The following is a 16,263-nucleotide window of genomic DNA, read 5'->3' on the forward strand; positions in this document are numbered from 1 at the left end:
CTGTTTCTGCTTTCTTCTTTCCTGTCTCTCCTCTTGGATTTCCTGCCTGCCTCTAAGCTGCCTTGCCATAGGCCAACGCAGCCTTATTTATCAACCAATTAGAGCAACACATATACATAGCATACAGAAAGACATCCCACAGCACTCAGCTGTGAATCTGGTGTTTGGGCACATTTGCTAGGGTCCCTGAACTTCATGTGCTGGGTTTTGGCCCAGTCTTGAACACCACAATATTGCCATGCCTGTGTGACATTGTGTTTGGGTGGCTGTGGTCCTAGCCTGGGCATGCATAATCAGGCATCTTGATGCTTCTACTGATACTCATTGCCAAAGGCTCCTTTCCTGTAGGCTCCCTGTGTGGTAGGTAGGAACAGAGAACGGGCCTGTGCCATCCAGCACCTTAATGTCTATCTTTACCTGGTTTGGGCCTGGATCATCTGGCTTCCATTGACAAGCACCAGCCGACACTGGCATCCCATTGTACTGATTGTCCCTCATGAACATGGTGTGTTGTGTCTGGAAGGATCCTTTCCAGGGCAAGCATTGCCGACTGGACCTCTGCGCATAAGGCAGCTTTTTCTTGGTATAGTCTTGGCTTGTGACTACAGTCCTGGTAGGGCTTTTAATTAAGCTCATCTGCGAGTCAGGCCCAAGTTTCCTCAGAGACCTTAGGGGTTTGCAGAGAGCCTAAGGTGCTATACAGACCTCACCATGGAATGGCTATACACGTAAGGTGGAAGTGTGTGTGTGTGTGTGTGACTTTTTCTTACAAGTGGGATGTCCCACTGATACCTAATTGGCTCCATTTTCATTTGAAGACAGATTTTTGTGGTATAGCTCACCTAATTGGGGTTTCCCCTGCAGACTCACCTCTGAACGAGGATGCTGAGAGTAACAATAAAACCGATCTCTCAGTGTCCTCCTGTGTCAGGTACCCAAGTTAGGACCTACTAAACAATATGGGTCAGTTAGTTGCTGCACTCCAAACACAGGCCAGCATTTTCCCTGAGTGCCGCCAGCTGCCTGCAGGGGACTGCAATTTGCAGAATCACCCCTGAGCCTCGTGGTTTTGAAGGCTCCAGAAGACATTGAGGCCGGACAGGGAATGTTGTCTGTAGCTTCTTGACCAGTTTCCTTCTGCAGATCTGTCCCTACCTGCCCTTTAGCTATAGTGACTCCTAATCCCACCTTGTATTGTATTCCATTCCCCTTGAGTGAGGACAGAGATATCCTATAAAGACCAGCAGGTGATCCCCCGCTACCACGTGGCTGGGCCAGGGGAGCATAGTGCCCTCCCAGTCACCAGCCTGTCCCACAGTCATCATCCTCACCATGTTACTGTGCTCCCCACTGGGAGCACTCCATATAGTGAAGAGCTGGTCGATCCTTGGAACCACATCAATCAGAGTACCACATCTCCTCCAGCCCTGGGTGCTGCCTCTGTCTGCTGAGCCTAGGCAGCTTTTAGGGAAGATCCCAGGGATGCTCTGACTCTCAGAGGGGCCAGCACTCGGATGGCCAGCTCCAGTTCTGCTTTGCGATGCCGCCTGCAAACACTCCTCCATAGGTGGAATTGGGGAGTACCCTGCTCCCCTCCTCTCATAGCCTTCAACTCCGCTGGCTGTGTGGCCTCCTGTCTCTTTTCTCCAAAAAGGCAGAATTTCACTGGTGTCAGTGTGTCAAGTACAGTACATGAGGTGGTTTGAACAAGGACGGCCCCCATAGGCTCACAGATTTGAATGCTTGGTCACTAGGGAGTGGCATTATTTGAAAGGATTAGTAGGTATGACCTTGTTGGAGGAAGTGTGTCACTGCAGGTGGGCTTTGAGTTTTTCAAAAGCCCAAGCCAGGCCCAGTGGCTCTCTCTTTTCCTGCCACCTGAGGAGCCAGATGCAGAACTCACAGCCCCTTCTTCAGCACTATGTCTGCTTGCTACCATGCTGATAATGGACTAAACCTCTGAAACTGTAAACAAGCCCCAGTTAAATGCTTTTCTATATAAGAGTTGTCGTGGTCATGGTGTTTCTTCGAAACAATACAACGTTGACTGAGACAGTGCCTGAGTGGCCCGATGATGGCTAACACTACTATAGCTTCCGGTAGACTTGGCACATCTCCATGAACCCAGCCAGCAAAGAAACATGGGCCCCACATGGATTCAGTTTGTCTTTCACAAGGATAGCAGAAGTGATACAAGCATAATGTCAGCTCAAAGGCCCCAGTCCCACTATATGACACAGACTGAATGACCAGGGCCATAGCACTACCTAACGGGCAGTGGGTTGTCTAACCACTGCAGGGCTGCTTTCAAATTATAGCCAGGCAAGTTTGTAGCCTGCAGCAAAACCTTAAGCAATGATGGTGGTGATTGTGGTGGTAATGGTGATAACGACCATGATGACTATGGTGGTTTTAGATTATGGGATGGTGTTAGTAACAGTGGCCATGGTTGTGGTTGTGAGGATGGTGGTGGTGGTGATGATGTGTATATTAGAAAGGTCTGCCATCAACTGAAACTATGAAGGTGGATATCAAGGCCTCATAGTGGCTCCTTACCAGCATCTCCTCATTCCAGGGACCGTTGTAGAGCACTGCACCAATACATATCACCAATACATAGACCTTGCCTAAGTGGTCTATGTGGAGATAAGCAAGGTTCCCAGAGTGTCACAAAGAGTCATAGCCCATTTTCCGCTCCTAGTTTGCAAAGAGAGATTGGCTATCACTCTCCATTCTACTTGAGAACTGAGCATCCCTTCATCCCTGACAGGCCTTGAAAGTGCTCCCAGAAGTCCTGAGTGCTCTGTGCTTCCTTCTGCCCTCCCCAACTCTGTTCTGATCTCATCCACCTAGTCATGTGTACATCTGCTTCTCTCCATGTCTAAGGGCGTCCTTATCCAGGTTATGGTCACTCTCCAATGGACCCTAGTCTTAGCCTCCTGGTCCTCCCGTGACCTCTCCTGCCCAGTACAGTCAGTCAGCTGTCCACACAGAGCAGGAGGGACCTTTGGGAAGCCCTCCAATGGCCTTACAGAGCACCTGGAGTCCAATCCAGCCCCTTTACCTTGGCCCACATGGTTGCCCTGAGTCTCTGTCTACTCTTCATGCTTTCTGCCTGTCTTCTGGCTACACTTGCTACCTGTTTTAGTAGATCTATAGTCCCTGGTATGATTCCTCCACCCCCTGACCCCTGCTCTTCCCAGAACAGTGTCCTTCATGTCCTGCAGGTTTCCTGATTCCATAGCACTTCCTGCAGAAGCCAGCTCCCCCAGGGTCTGCGGCCTCTGCCCCTGTCTGCACCCTGCCATGTGTGTTCTGTCTCTGCTGCTGCATCTTAATTTCCTGCCCCTTGCTGGGGATGTCCGGGGAGGATCTTGGCTGTCTTAGTCAGTATCTCATCCCCAGGGATTTGATCCACACTTTTCAAATCCATCCCATGACAACCTGATAACAGTGAAACTAACTGCAGCTCCCAGATTGGTCTGTGTTCCTCCGTCTGCCTCCTTCTTCATTCGTGAAGATCAGTAACAACAAAAGTGTTCAAAGCAGCCAGAACTGCACTATGTGGTGCTTGTCTGGGAGGAGGGCGGGGTTCTGTGTGACTCCAAGAGGAGGCTCAAACAGTCAAGAGGACTGCTGGGGACCTGAGGTTCTAATTCTTCAAGAACCTTCTTCCTAGCTTAGAGGGGTTTAAAGTCAATGAGGGAAGCAGGAAAAGAGAGTGACAAGGGTTCCAACCATCTCCCAGTAGAATTTTGTTGGAAATCGGGTCTGGTTTCTGTGGAACTGAGGATAGGTGAGGTGAGGGGTGGGGGAGGGCAGTGGAGACTGGAAATGATTTTCAGATTCTTTGCCCTGGTGCCCAGAGCAAGAAAAGAGAAGTCTGGAATGGCATTTCTTTCCTCACATCCATGTCCAAGTTTGCTGAGAGGAAGGTCCCTCAACCCAGGGCTGGCTGCAGGGAAGCAGGGCAGAAGTGGGCCAGGGGTAGATAAAATGTGTATCTTTCTCTAGAGGGAAGTCACAGTCTGGGCAAATGGGAACCCCGCAACAAGGTCGTGTGAGGCTGGCTGCCTCCCTCAGTCCCCAGGTTCAGAACAACCACGTGGTTTGGCTGGGTGGTGGTGTGGGATATTTGTTCACTGTGTGAAGATGTATCGCTGTGATTGGTGTAATAAAGAGCTGGACGGCCAATAGCTAGGCAGGAGAGAATAGTCGGGACTTCTGGGCAGAGAGATGAAATCAGAGGGATGAGTCTAGGCACATGTGAGATGCCAGGGGACACAGAACAAGTCGGACATACGGGACAGAGGAAAGGTAAACAAACCACATGATAGAACATAGATTAATAGAAACAGGTTAATTAAGTTATAAGAACTAGTTTTAAAAAGCCTAAGCTAAGTGTAGGAGTCCAGTTCCAACCTATCGAAGGGTTCTTAGGGAGAGGAGAGAGGAATGAGGAAGTATTAGATAGAAATATAAAAGAAGATGGAAAGAAAGACAGAGACACAGGATAGCTTTGGGAGGGCCCAGGGTCAATACCCAGCCACCTTGACTTTTATCCTAATGGGCTTTTTATACACTACCAAGGGGAGAGGCAAAAGACCTCCCCCTTTCAAGATCAAAGCACAATGTACAACCAAGTGTAGACCCTTCAAAACACCTGGTAACCATGCCCTTGGCCAAATCATCCCATTATGCAGCCCTGCTGGGCAAAGCAAGCTCAGACTTTCTGACCTTGAGTAAGGCCTTACTAGGGAGCCTCTGTGGGCCCCTGCAGCTAAGGATAAGCTTTTATAATTAATAATAAGTCTCTGTGTTGTTATTTATGAGCTGGCAGCCCAAAGAAAAGTCCAACTACCTATGGTGTCCAACATGGAGACTCAAATATCCACATAGGGCCTGAGAAAGTGGTCTCTCAGGTAGGCTTGGCATACAGAGGCATGACTCTTTTAAAAGGCCCTGCTGTACAGCCAAGCATTTAAGCATCCCATATTGGGTACAAATGCCTCAGGTGGACACAACAAATTCCCAGAGCTGGGGTGGGAATTTGGGTAAATATGGCTCCAGGGCTGGTATCCACCCACATGAGGTTAGGCTCTCATGGAACCAAGAGGGGTAGAACCAGCTACCAGTGTGCCATATGCTAAATGGAGCTGTGCAGAGGCAACCTAGCAGTTTAAGATTTGACTCACAGAGTCAGAGGAGGTTGCAAATGCACGCGCACGCACACACACACACACACACACACACACACACACACACACACACAGAGAGCCAGGTCCAAGCCAAGAAAACCACTGAACAGGTTACAGTGTATTTAAAAAATATGTAGATCCTAAAGAAAGAAAAAAAATGGGTATAGAAAAATAAATAATAGTTTAAAAATAATTAAGTCTTTAAAGAGAGAGTAAAGTAATGTAAAAAGAATAAGCTATGAAAAGATAGAAAATATACAGGGTGCCTGGATCCTATATGTTGCTTTGTTAACTTTGAATTTTTTAAATGCTAATGAACAAAAAAAATAGCCACTGAGAGACATTGGATTATGGAAATTGCTAAATTAAGCCAACCTATATATTTTTAAAATGTCTTAACTTCAGAATGGAAGTCAGGAAATATGTTGAGTTGGAAGGGAGATTATGCTTTTATTTCCATAGCTATGGATTTCTTCAAAATTAATAAATATCAGATTTGATCAGGAAAGATCTCCCAAGCATCTTGGTTACAGACATGAGAAAGAAACCAGAAAAGACTACAGGACAGGTGACATGTATGCTGATGTATGGGAGCAGCTTTGAGACTGAAAGAGACATGATAAATCTTGTTGGCTACAGAGTCCTCATGACTTATTATTAGAGATTTATATTACAATTTGATATACAGTCCAAATGGACTTACAAAGTTGACAGATGCCTTTTACCTGCTCAAACATAGAATAAAAAAATCTTTAGCTGACTTGTGGACAACGCACATTCCATACTTGTATTAACACTGATATGTATGTTACCTTTAAAAGTTTGTGTGTTTTCAGGAAAAAAGGACCAAACACCAATAAAAACAAGTAGCCCGGGTGATCAATCCTCTCAGAATCCCTCTGTTACAGTTTTCTCAAAATTCTGCATTTATAACAACTTCAAAGCTGCTAGCTGAGATGGTCCAGTCTCACAGACTACTCCAGCCTAGTTTCAACTACTTCAGACAAGCCCTGCACTTCTCCATTACACAGAGACTGGACAACAATACAGCTAGCTCTCCTAGGATTTGACCATGATTCCAATTTTCACACAGTCCCCTAAAGATGCTGTCACCCCCAGACAATAGGAAGCAGTCTAGAGAACATGATGCCCACATTCACAAGAGGTGGGGTGGGTTTTTTTTTGGTTGTTTGGTGAATGTTTGTCATTGTTGGGGGGGGGGTTGGTTGCAAGTTGTTATTGGTCATAGTCAGGGAGAAAACTAAGCAAAGGAAATTAGATTCAGGGATCTTGTTCTGAAAAGAAAAAGGGGAGATGTGGGAATGATAGAATAAAAGGGTAGATTATTGAATCTACTTTTAGACTAAAAGGCAACTAGTTTCAAATATTTTACATTGGTATGGATTTTTGTAGTTTGATACAAATTTAAGGTTATTTTTCTTATAACACACTGTATATATGTTTCTACTCTTATTTAAGGTATTGTAGTCATGCAGCTCATTTAAAAAATGTAATATAAAGTTCTAGACCTTGAAAGTTATTTAGAATAATAAGAAATACAGGTTAGTAGTTAGCCATCTATAACAATCAAATTTGTGACTGTGTTAGATATGTTTTCAAGATCAAACAGATTTTTTTTAGATAGTTTGGTAGTCTTCAAACATTTCAGAGACCTACAGAATATGGCATTTAAGATATTTTAATAACATAAGGCTTTTCATGACAGTGAGATACATCTGCTCCTGGCAGTGCCAATCTACTTTAAAAAGAATGATGGTCATTGAAGAAACTCCATATGGAGTTTGCTTTTATTTGTGGCAAAGTTAGCCAGTGGGCAAGACACTTCCCTTGCCTCAACTGCTGACAATATGCTGTCTAAATCGGACAAGCAGGACACAAAAGAGGTCGACTGCAGAACTTTGCTAAGACAAGGTAGGACAGTCCTTCAGAATTCCAGCTTCATAGAAAAGTCTGTCAGATATTCTAGGCCTGTAGGCTGAATATGGATACACCAATGTTGCAGAGAACCTTGAGTGACTGTCCAGGAAGCCAGCTATTTTTGTCATTTCTGCAGTTTGGGAAGTTGTTTGCTCTGTACTTCCTGTTTACTCAGGTAATATTATCTCCTTCTTGGGTCTCTGATGGAGTTGAAGATGAGATAGTTATAGTTACGGTTTTCCTTGTTACCAAATTCAGAAGAAAAAAAAACCTTACATAAAAGATGTAAAATTTCTAAGGTTGAGAAAAATAAAAGTTTAAGTTGTTTATCTAGGAAGATGTTGTATGATCTAAAAAGATATTTTTAGCATGATAATACAAGTTAGGATTAAAAAATGATTTAGGTATAAAACTTTGGACTCCTCAAGATAATAATTTCTCCAAATTTGCTAAATACAAATGGACTGAACATTGTGAATATAATTCTTACTTGATAATTGTTCTTATTGTATACAATTGTACTGTATTAGAGTTAAAACCTTTCCTTTTTATTTAGACAAAAAGGGGGAAATGTTACAGGATATTTATATTCTGTGTGAAGATGTCTTGCTGTGATTGGGTGTAATAAAAAGCGGAGTGGCCAATAGCTAAGCAGGAGGTATAGGTGCAACTTTTGGGCAGAGAGAACACTGGGAAGAAGAAAGGCAGAGGCACCAGCCAGACTCAGAGGAAGTACGATGATGAGGTGATGCCATGTGGCAGAATGTAGATTAATATAAATGAGTTAATTTAAATTTTTTTGATTTATTTTTATTTATTATGTATACAGTGTTCTGTCTGCATATACACCTGCAGATCAGAAGAGGGCGCCAGATTTCATTACGGATGGTAGTGAGCCACCATGTGGTTGCTGGGAATTGAACTCAGGACCTCTGGAAGAACAGGCAGTGCTCTTAACCGCTGAGCCATCTCTCCAGCCCCTGAGTTAATTTAAATTTTAAGAGCTAGTTAAGACAAGCCTAAGTTAAAGCCCAAACTTTCATAGTTAATAATAAGTCTCCTTATCATTATTTTCAGGCTGGTGGTCCTGACAGAAACATACTACTACTAGTGGTGTGTAGACAGAGCGAGTCGAGGATATGGTGCCCCTGGAAGAGATTGATGGGGGCTGGAATGGATGACATCTTCCCTTGCTCTGCTGTCACAAAAGGAGCTCATGGTCCATCTACCAAGGAGCAAGAGGCATTTACTTCATCTCTAGAACATCTGTCAGTCACTTATATCAGAGTGACCTCAGTGGAAATTCACCAGCGGCCAAGACAGTATAGAAACAAGGGTGGAAACCGCTGGGAGACAGTTTCCTGTTGGTCTCCAGTTCTGTGTCTCTCATGAGAAGAGGCTCTGCCTGCCTTTGTTTTGTAATTGTTTCGAGGGTCTTTGTGTGACAGGTAACCTCAAAAGATGTAGACTGTCTCAGGAAGCACGTCTCCTCCATCTCAACTCCCACTGGACACTGCTTCCCCACCCCAGCCCATCTCATTAGAATGCTTCCGGTTCTTACCCAGCAACCCACCTTATCCTTCCTGCTGGGAATTATTGCTGAGACTCTGGGTTACCCCATGATACACCTCCCATTTAGCATCTCAGCTACTCCAATCCAACCTCTTGGTAAATAAACTTCTCTCTTTTCTTTTTTCTTTCTTTCTTTTTTTTTTTTTTTTTTTTTTTTTTTGATTTTTCAAGACAGGGTATCTCCGTTTTACAGCCTTAGCTGTCCTGGAACTTGCTCTGTAAACCAGGCTGGCCTTGATTTGTTTTTTTGTTTTTGTTTTTGTTTTTTTGAGACAGGGTTTCTCCGTGTAGCTTTGCGCCTTTCCTGGAACTCACTTGGTAGCCCAGGCTGGCCTCGAACTCACAGAGATCCACCTGGCTCTGCCTCCCGAGTGCTGGGATTAAAGGCGTGCGCCACCACCGCCCGGCCAGGCTGGCCTTGAACTCACAGAGATCCTCCTGCCTCTGCCTCCTGAGTGCTGAGATTAAAGGCATGCACTACTACTGCCCAGCATAAACTTCTTTTTTCCATGCACTGTGCTCAACCCCTGCTGTGAGCAATGGGGAGGGGTCTTCTCTTACCCCTTCTCCTCTTTTTCCTTTTTCCTATTTTTGGATCAGACCAACCCGTGAGAGAACCAGCGATGATCAAAAATGAATTTTTCTAAATTGCAAGCTCTCCAGAACACTACACTGTCTCCTCTGCTCCTTACCTTTCCTCATTTGTTCTTGGTTTCTTTATGTTTTTCTCTCTTCTTGCCTCAACTCCCTTGTGGCCTAGGGAGTTGTCATGAAGATAGCCTCTGGGTTCAAGGAGAGTCTGAATGGAGCCAGTTGTCAAGGGCACAGGGCACAGGGCACATGTCTCTACAGCCACCCACCATAGAGTAGGAATCACATTTATTAGGGAAAACTACAAGCAGCAAAGTGGCCGGGCGCATGTGGCACTAGACCACAGTGGGCACTGCCGTAGTGGACACACTGTAGGAAGCTTCTAGAAGGCCCCACACTATGACCTTCTCCATTCCATAGGCCAAAAGGAAATGTTTGGACAATTATGAAAGCTTCCTGATCAGGAAGTGGCCTTATAAAAGGACCTTCTAAAGCTTAGCCATGGACTGCTGCTTGCTTCACGTTGACTAACTCAGAGTGTTATGCTGGCTCTCTGCTGAGAGAGGAAAGAGGCCCTCAGTGGTGTCATAATACCCCCTCAGCCTGATCTGAATGGGGGTATTATGGAGGAGGCTCTTGTAAAACACAGTACCGCCTGTATGCAAACCTTCCATTCATTTGCCCAACAGATTCGTCTTGTGTCTCGTCACATGACTGTTGTTCCCATCCCTAGGGGCTGTTCTGGATGCCATGGAGGCTCATATTCAGCCTCAAAGCCCCATGTGGTGGGTCCTGAGTCTTCTCAACTTGTCTTTTCTTTCCACAAGGTAACTAGGTAGCTGTGACCTTCCCTTCATGGCCCTTCCACATTGTATTGCTCAAGGTCTCCCAAAGCTGGCCACCGTGTCCACTAGGCATGTTAACCCAGTTGCTTTTGCACCCAGAAAGCAAAAGGAAGTACTTACAGCTTGTCTCCAGGGTATCACAGTTTCAGGTAGCACCAGCTAAGACAGTTCAGATCTCTGTAAGGACACCACGTCGATGGGGCAGGATGCACTAAGCTGAACACAGAGACTAATTCATCCACCAGGGCTCTATTTATTGAATTAACCATTTATGTGTTAGTATACACACACACACACACACACACACACACACACACACACACACACACGTACACACACACACGGGGGGGGGGGGGAGAGGAGAGTTTATGTACCTATATACAATCTAAACTCTACAAGTGAGAGAAAACATGATATATCTCTTTTTGAGTCTGGCTTTTTCACTAATATAATGGTTTCCAGTTTCATTAAATTTTCTAGCAAACAATGTAACTTTTTAAAGATTTATTATCTTATTTCATGAGTATGAGTGTTTTGCACGTATGTGTATGTATCATATGCATGCCTGATGCCCACAGATGTCAGAAGAGGGTCTTGGGTCCCCTGGAACTGGAGTTACAGACAGTTATAAGCTGCCATGTGAGTGCTGGGAACTGAACCAGGGTCCTCTGCAAGAGCAGTGAGTGCTCTTAACTGCTGAGACATCTTTCCAGCCTCCCAACCCTTTTGTTACACACAACATAATTTTGCTTTTTGTGGCTAATTGCTCTTTTTTTTGCTAATTCCATTGTGTGTTTATAATGTGTGTCCTCTATCTGCTGATGGACACCGAGGCTGACTCCATGACTTGGGTATGGCGAAAAGTCCTGCAATAAATGCACGTGCAGGCATCTCTGTGGTGTGTTGACTTAGAGTCCTTTGGGCTGATACCCAGGAGTAGTATAATTGAGTCCATTGTATGGTAATTCTATTTTTCAGGCTTTCTTTCTTATGGAATTTTTATAATGACTGGACCAATTTGCATTCTCATGAGTAGTACATAAGAGTAAGGCTATAAGAGCATGGGAAACTGAGTTTTCTTCTAAGTTAAGCAGTATTTATACTAAAGATGATAAATTTTTATTAATTTTGTAAAAAATCAAAACAGAATTTCATGTAGCCCAGGCTGACCTCCAGCTTTCTATGTAGTCAGTATAGCTTTAAACCACTGATCCTCCTGTCTCCACCTCGTTCCTGTGTGCTGGGATTACAGGTATGGACCACTAAGCTTGGCCTAAGATGGTAAATTTCAAGTGTGCTAAAATTTTGGACACATTTGAATCAAGGCATAGTGTTTAGATTCTAAACCTTCTAATCTTAAGAAAGTGAAGCTGACATTTAAAAATTATTTATTATCACTAAGTGTGTGTATCTGTAATGTGTGCGTGCGATGTATGTTTGAGTATGGACAGGTGTGCGCCACGGCACATTGGCGGTCAGAGGACAAACATCAGGAGTCAGTTCTTTTCTTCCAGTGTGGGTTCCAGGGTTGAACTTGGGTCATCAGGATTTCACACCTAGTACTTTCACCCACTGAGCCGTATCGCTAGCCCGGAGCCGACTCAGGACCTGTGAGTGACTGAGACAGGACAGATGTAAAGTTTATTGCGATAATGGAATTGGCGGTCAGGAGAAGTTGGGACTGGATGTGGAAAAGACTTCTGGAAAAGCTCTTGGGTGAAACAGGTGGACAAACAGTAACACAGCCCACAATTTGATATTGACATTAGTGCGGGAGTAAGCTGGCAGTCCTCTTCTAATTCCAAAAGCTGTCCTTCTCAGAAGCTTGTCAGCCTGCTCCGTTGTGTGCAGCACCGTTGATACCACTGCTCTGCCCACTATGGCATGTGTGCTGTGGCATGTGTGCTCTGACATGTGTGTTGTGGCATGTGTGCTGTCTGTGACATGTGTGCTGTCTGTGACATGTGTGCTGTGGCATGTGTGCTGTGACATGTGTGTTGTCTGTGACATGTGTGCTGTGACAAACTCCTGGCAGAAGCAGCTTCTGGGAGGGAAGGCTCATGTCTGCTCACAGTGTAGAGAGCGAGTCCATCATGGACGGTGGCAGGAACAGCGTAGCTTACAGTGGTAGGAACCCGTGGCATGGCGTGTTCACATTCTGGTAGTGAGGGAGCTCAAAGCTCAGGCTAGAACCAGGCATGGCCTTCAACAATGCCTTCCCCAAGGAGCTCACTTTGGCCAGCTGTGGCATTGCTGTGGAGGTTCCAAAGCCTCCCAAAAGAGGGCTCACAGCTAAGGACCAGGTGCTTCAAACATGAGCCCATGGGGGACTCATGACAAGGACAAATGGTGTTTTCCAGGGACCTCGTGCAGACTCCTGCCATGATCACCTGTTCACAGTGCAACCCTTCAATTTAAAGTCCACTGAAGATTTTTTCTAATTAATGTGATTTTAGCATATAAACACTCATGTTATACACGCATTTTTTTTTTTTTTTCCAAGACAGGATTTCTCTGTGTAGCTCTGGCTGTCCTGGAACTCACTCTGTAGACCAGGCTGGCCTTGAACTCACAGAGATTGCCTGTTTCTGCCTCCCAAGTGCTGGGATTAATGGCACGTGCCACCGCCACCTGGCTTATACATGGATTTTAATAGTTGATTAAAATACATTCCCATCAAGCACAAATCACTGAAAATAAGAATGTGTGGGCGTTAATTAACTAGCACTATGATTTGAGGGTTTGTTTTGAAGTTAAACTGACATTGACTCTTTCACTAATCAGTTCTATACTTGTATCACTTTTCTGAGCCTCGGTTTCCTTAACAAGGCATAATTGGGGCTGTAGAAATAGCTCAGTGGTTAAGAGTACGTACTGCTCTTGCCAAGGGCCCGGGTTCAGTTCCCAGTATCCATATAGGGATACTCACATCCACCTGTAACTCCAGCTCCCAAGGATTTGACAGCCATCAGAGGCACCTCACTCACACACCTACGCCCACAGATACACATGTCACACCCATACACACATACACATACACACACCTCCACATAGATACACATACACTCCCACACAGGTACACACCCCCACACCCCCACAGATACACATACACCCCCCACAGATACACATGCACACACCCATACACAGATACACACACAGATACACTTGACACACCCATACACACATATACATACACACACCTCCACACAGATACATATACACCCGCACACAGATACACATGCACACCCCTCACAGATGCACATACACACCCCCCCACAGATACACATGCACACACCCACACACAGATACACGTGACACCCCCCATACACAGACACACGTAATTTGAAATAAAAATAAATATTTTAAAGTATAATTATAATAATATATGTGTATGTGATCAGAGGAATTACTTTCATGTTGACCAGTTGAATTACCCTTGTGTCTAAAAAGCCTTACAGGCATCATGGACCATAGTCATGAATCTCTTTACTTTCTTCCTCTGTGAAAAGAAAAAGTTTCCTGGACTCTCTCATTGCATTCTCAATAGCAGAGACCCCTGATGCTTCTAGATGTGAGAGATGGAGTGGCAGTGTCATTTCAAAGTCCAGAATCTGTAGCCTGATATCAGTTTTGTTGTGCTAACAGACTGGAAGCTAACCAGTGCACAGTTGTGGAAATTGGACTAAATCTGTGCAAAGAAAAGCATGCTCACAGAATGCAATGCAAAAGACTGGATTTTATTAAAATGACCTCCAAATTTTATTGATAAACATTCTAAAAGGCCATGTAGGTTCACACAGAGACCAGATCTTTACAAACCTTATTGTATGACTTCAGGTGCTGCTTTGAGTGGTGTAGATGGGGCGCTGCTCTTCTCTTCAAAGGAAAATACGAGAAAAGATTGCATGCAATTATGTTTCGTGGTGAAACGGTACAGCATTAAAGCAGCACCAGGAAGATCTGAATCCCTTCTGGTGCGCACATACTTTAAAATATGTGGATTTTAAAGCTGGAGGGAAATTATGTGAAAACAAAACACAGTGTCTGAGGCCTTGATATTAAACAAGCTCACATTCAGAGACATTCTGAATAATAGCCTGGCCTCCATGCAGAGAGGACGACTTGGCAAACAGCCGCCATGGGCGTTGGGAAGGGATGTGCCACAGCAGAGGGACTGGGGTTTAACTGACTTCCAGCCGAGGGACCCAGTGCTTTGTGTCCTCAGGGGCCGGGGAAGCGGGAAGCTCTCAGCTGACATTTGTCCGCCTTTCCGCCTCATCTGGACCGTTCCGCAGCCTCAGCTTTGTTTCTAGTCTCTGCTTCCATTCTTCCCTGAGTCTGGAAATAGAAACATGCACAGATGGGCTTCTCTACAGCTGTGGCTCCAGGAAGCGTCTTCCCATTTCCTCCCGAAACCCTTTGTGTTCAGGCTTTGGGAGGGTGTGCAGAGGACTTGCAAATCAAATATATATGCATGTTTATTTCCATAGGTGAAAAATGAACAGATTCAGTTTCTGATTTGGGGGGTTTTCTGTGTGTACATGTGTCTGCCTGTGTGTGGGAGTACATGCGGAGACCAGAAGTCAATGTCAGGTGTCTTATCTGTTGTTCTCCACCTTATTTTTAAATTTAAAATTTTTATGTTATGAATGTTTTGTCCACATGCATGTCTGTGCATCATGCATGTGCCTGGTACCCTCAGAGACCAGAAGAAGGAATTGGATCCCCCGGAACTAGAATTACAGGTGGTTGTGAGCCATCATGTGGGTGCTGGGAATTGAACTGGGACCCTCTGGAGGAGCAGCTGGTGCTCTTAACCACTGAGCCATCTCTCCAGCCATCTCTCCAGCGCCTACTTTATTTTTTTGATACAGGATCTCTCACTAAACTGAAGCTGGCCAATTCAGCTAGACTGGCTAGGCAGCAGACCTTAGTGAGGCTCCCATCTCCATCTTCCCAGCACTGGGATAATTGGTATGCACTGCTGTAGCTGGAATTTTTATGTTTGGGCTGGTCCTTGAACTCAGGTCCTTAAGCTTGCCTGGCAAATGCTTTACCAACTGAACCGTCTCCTCAGTCCATTTTCTAACTGGTTTTTTCCTTCCTCCCTCCTCCCCTCCCTCCCTCTTTTCTGTTTTTAACAATTTCATGTTGCCCAGACTTGCCTCACAGCCATCTCCAGTATCTCCATCTTATATTCCAAGACTTAATATTTTTAATAATGTGCGTGCGTGTGCGTGCGTGTGCGCGTGTGCGTGTGCGTGTGCGTGTGTGTGTGTGTGTGTGTGTGTGTGTGTGTGTAGTGTGTATGTACTCAAGGAGGCCAGAGGTGGTGAATCTCCTGGAGCTGGAGTTACAGGTGGCTATAAACACCCACATGGTAACTAACAACAGCCTGTAATTCCAGCTCCAGAGGATTCAACACCCTCTTCTGGCCTCCAGGGCCACTGCGTGCACAAGATCCCAGATACAGGCAAAACATCCATACATGTAAAACAAAAATACATAAATCTTTTTAAAATGTGTGAAAACAGACAGCGGCTGCGTACTTTCTCAGAGCGCTCCTTCCCAGGCGATGCTCCTCAGACTCGCGGTAGTACGTCTGTTTGCCAATCTCCCTTTCCCAGAAGCGTTTGAGCTCGTGGCAAGTGTTCCCACAGAAGACCTCTCGGCGGACGTACTGACTGTTCATCCCCTGGAAAAGAAAAGAGGCACTGAAGCCCCAACCCCCAGCATGATCCCTCGGATTCTGCAGGGTCCAGGGTCCATTTGTCCAGACTCTGCTGTTTTCTTATGACCCAGCCACAGAACGAGAGTCACCTAGCCTTCTGAGTGCGTCCCTTGTCAGGGTGCAGGAAGACTGGAGCCAGAGGGTCTGAGCATGGGCAGTGGAGTGCTCCTGGGCAGCAGTGACATGGGCACTGGCCTGGAGGGGCTTTCTGTCCTTCTTCCTTACTGAAAGGAGAGCCCTCAGCAGTAAGCACAGGCATCTGGGCTGTGGATTTGGGCACCCACATGAGGAGTGGCAAAAACCATTCAATTCTTCCTTTGTAGTAGTGTTGGGATTCCTTTTTTTTTTTTTTTTTTTTTTTTTATTTTGGTTTTTTGAGATAGGGTTT

General features: G+C 45.2%; 1 protein-coding gene across 1 annotated transcript; it reads right to left on the minus strand.

Moving 5' to 3' along the window:
* Positions 1-14,325: 14,325 nt before the first annotated feature.
* On the minus strand, positions 14,326-15,842 carry Fam240a (family with sequence similarity 240 member A). The gene is given in 2 exon segments (XM_059269094.1): positions 14,326-14,482; positions 15,694-15,842. Coding segments are annotated over 2 exon segments (300 nt in total). The 5' UTR covers positions 15,837-15,842.
* Positions 15,843-16,263: the final 421 nt, after the last annotated feature.

Source organism: Peromyscus eremicus, chromosome 7 (genome assembly GCF_949786415.1).
Source record: "Peromyscus eremicus chromosome 7, PerEre_H2_v1, whole genome shotgun sequence".
Taxonomy (NCBI): Eukaryota; Metazoa; Chordata; class Mammalia; order Rodentia; family Cricetidae; genus Peromyscus; species Peromyscus eremicus.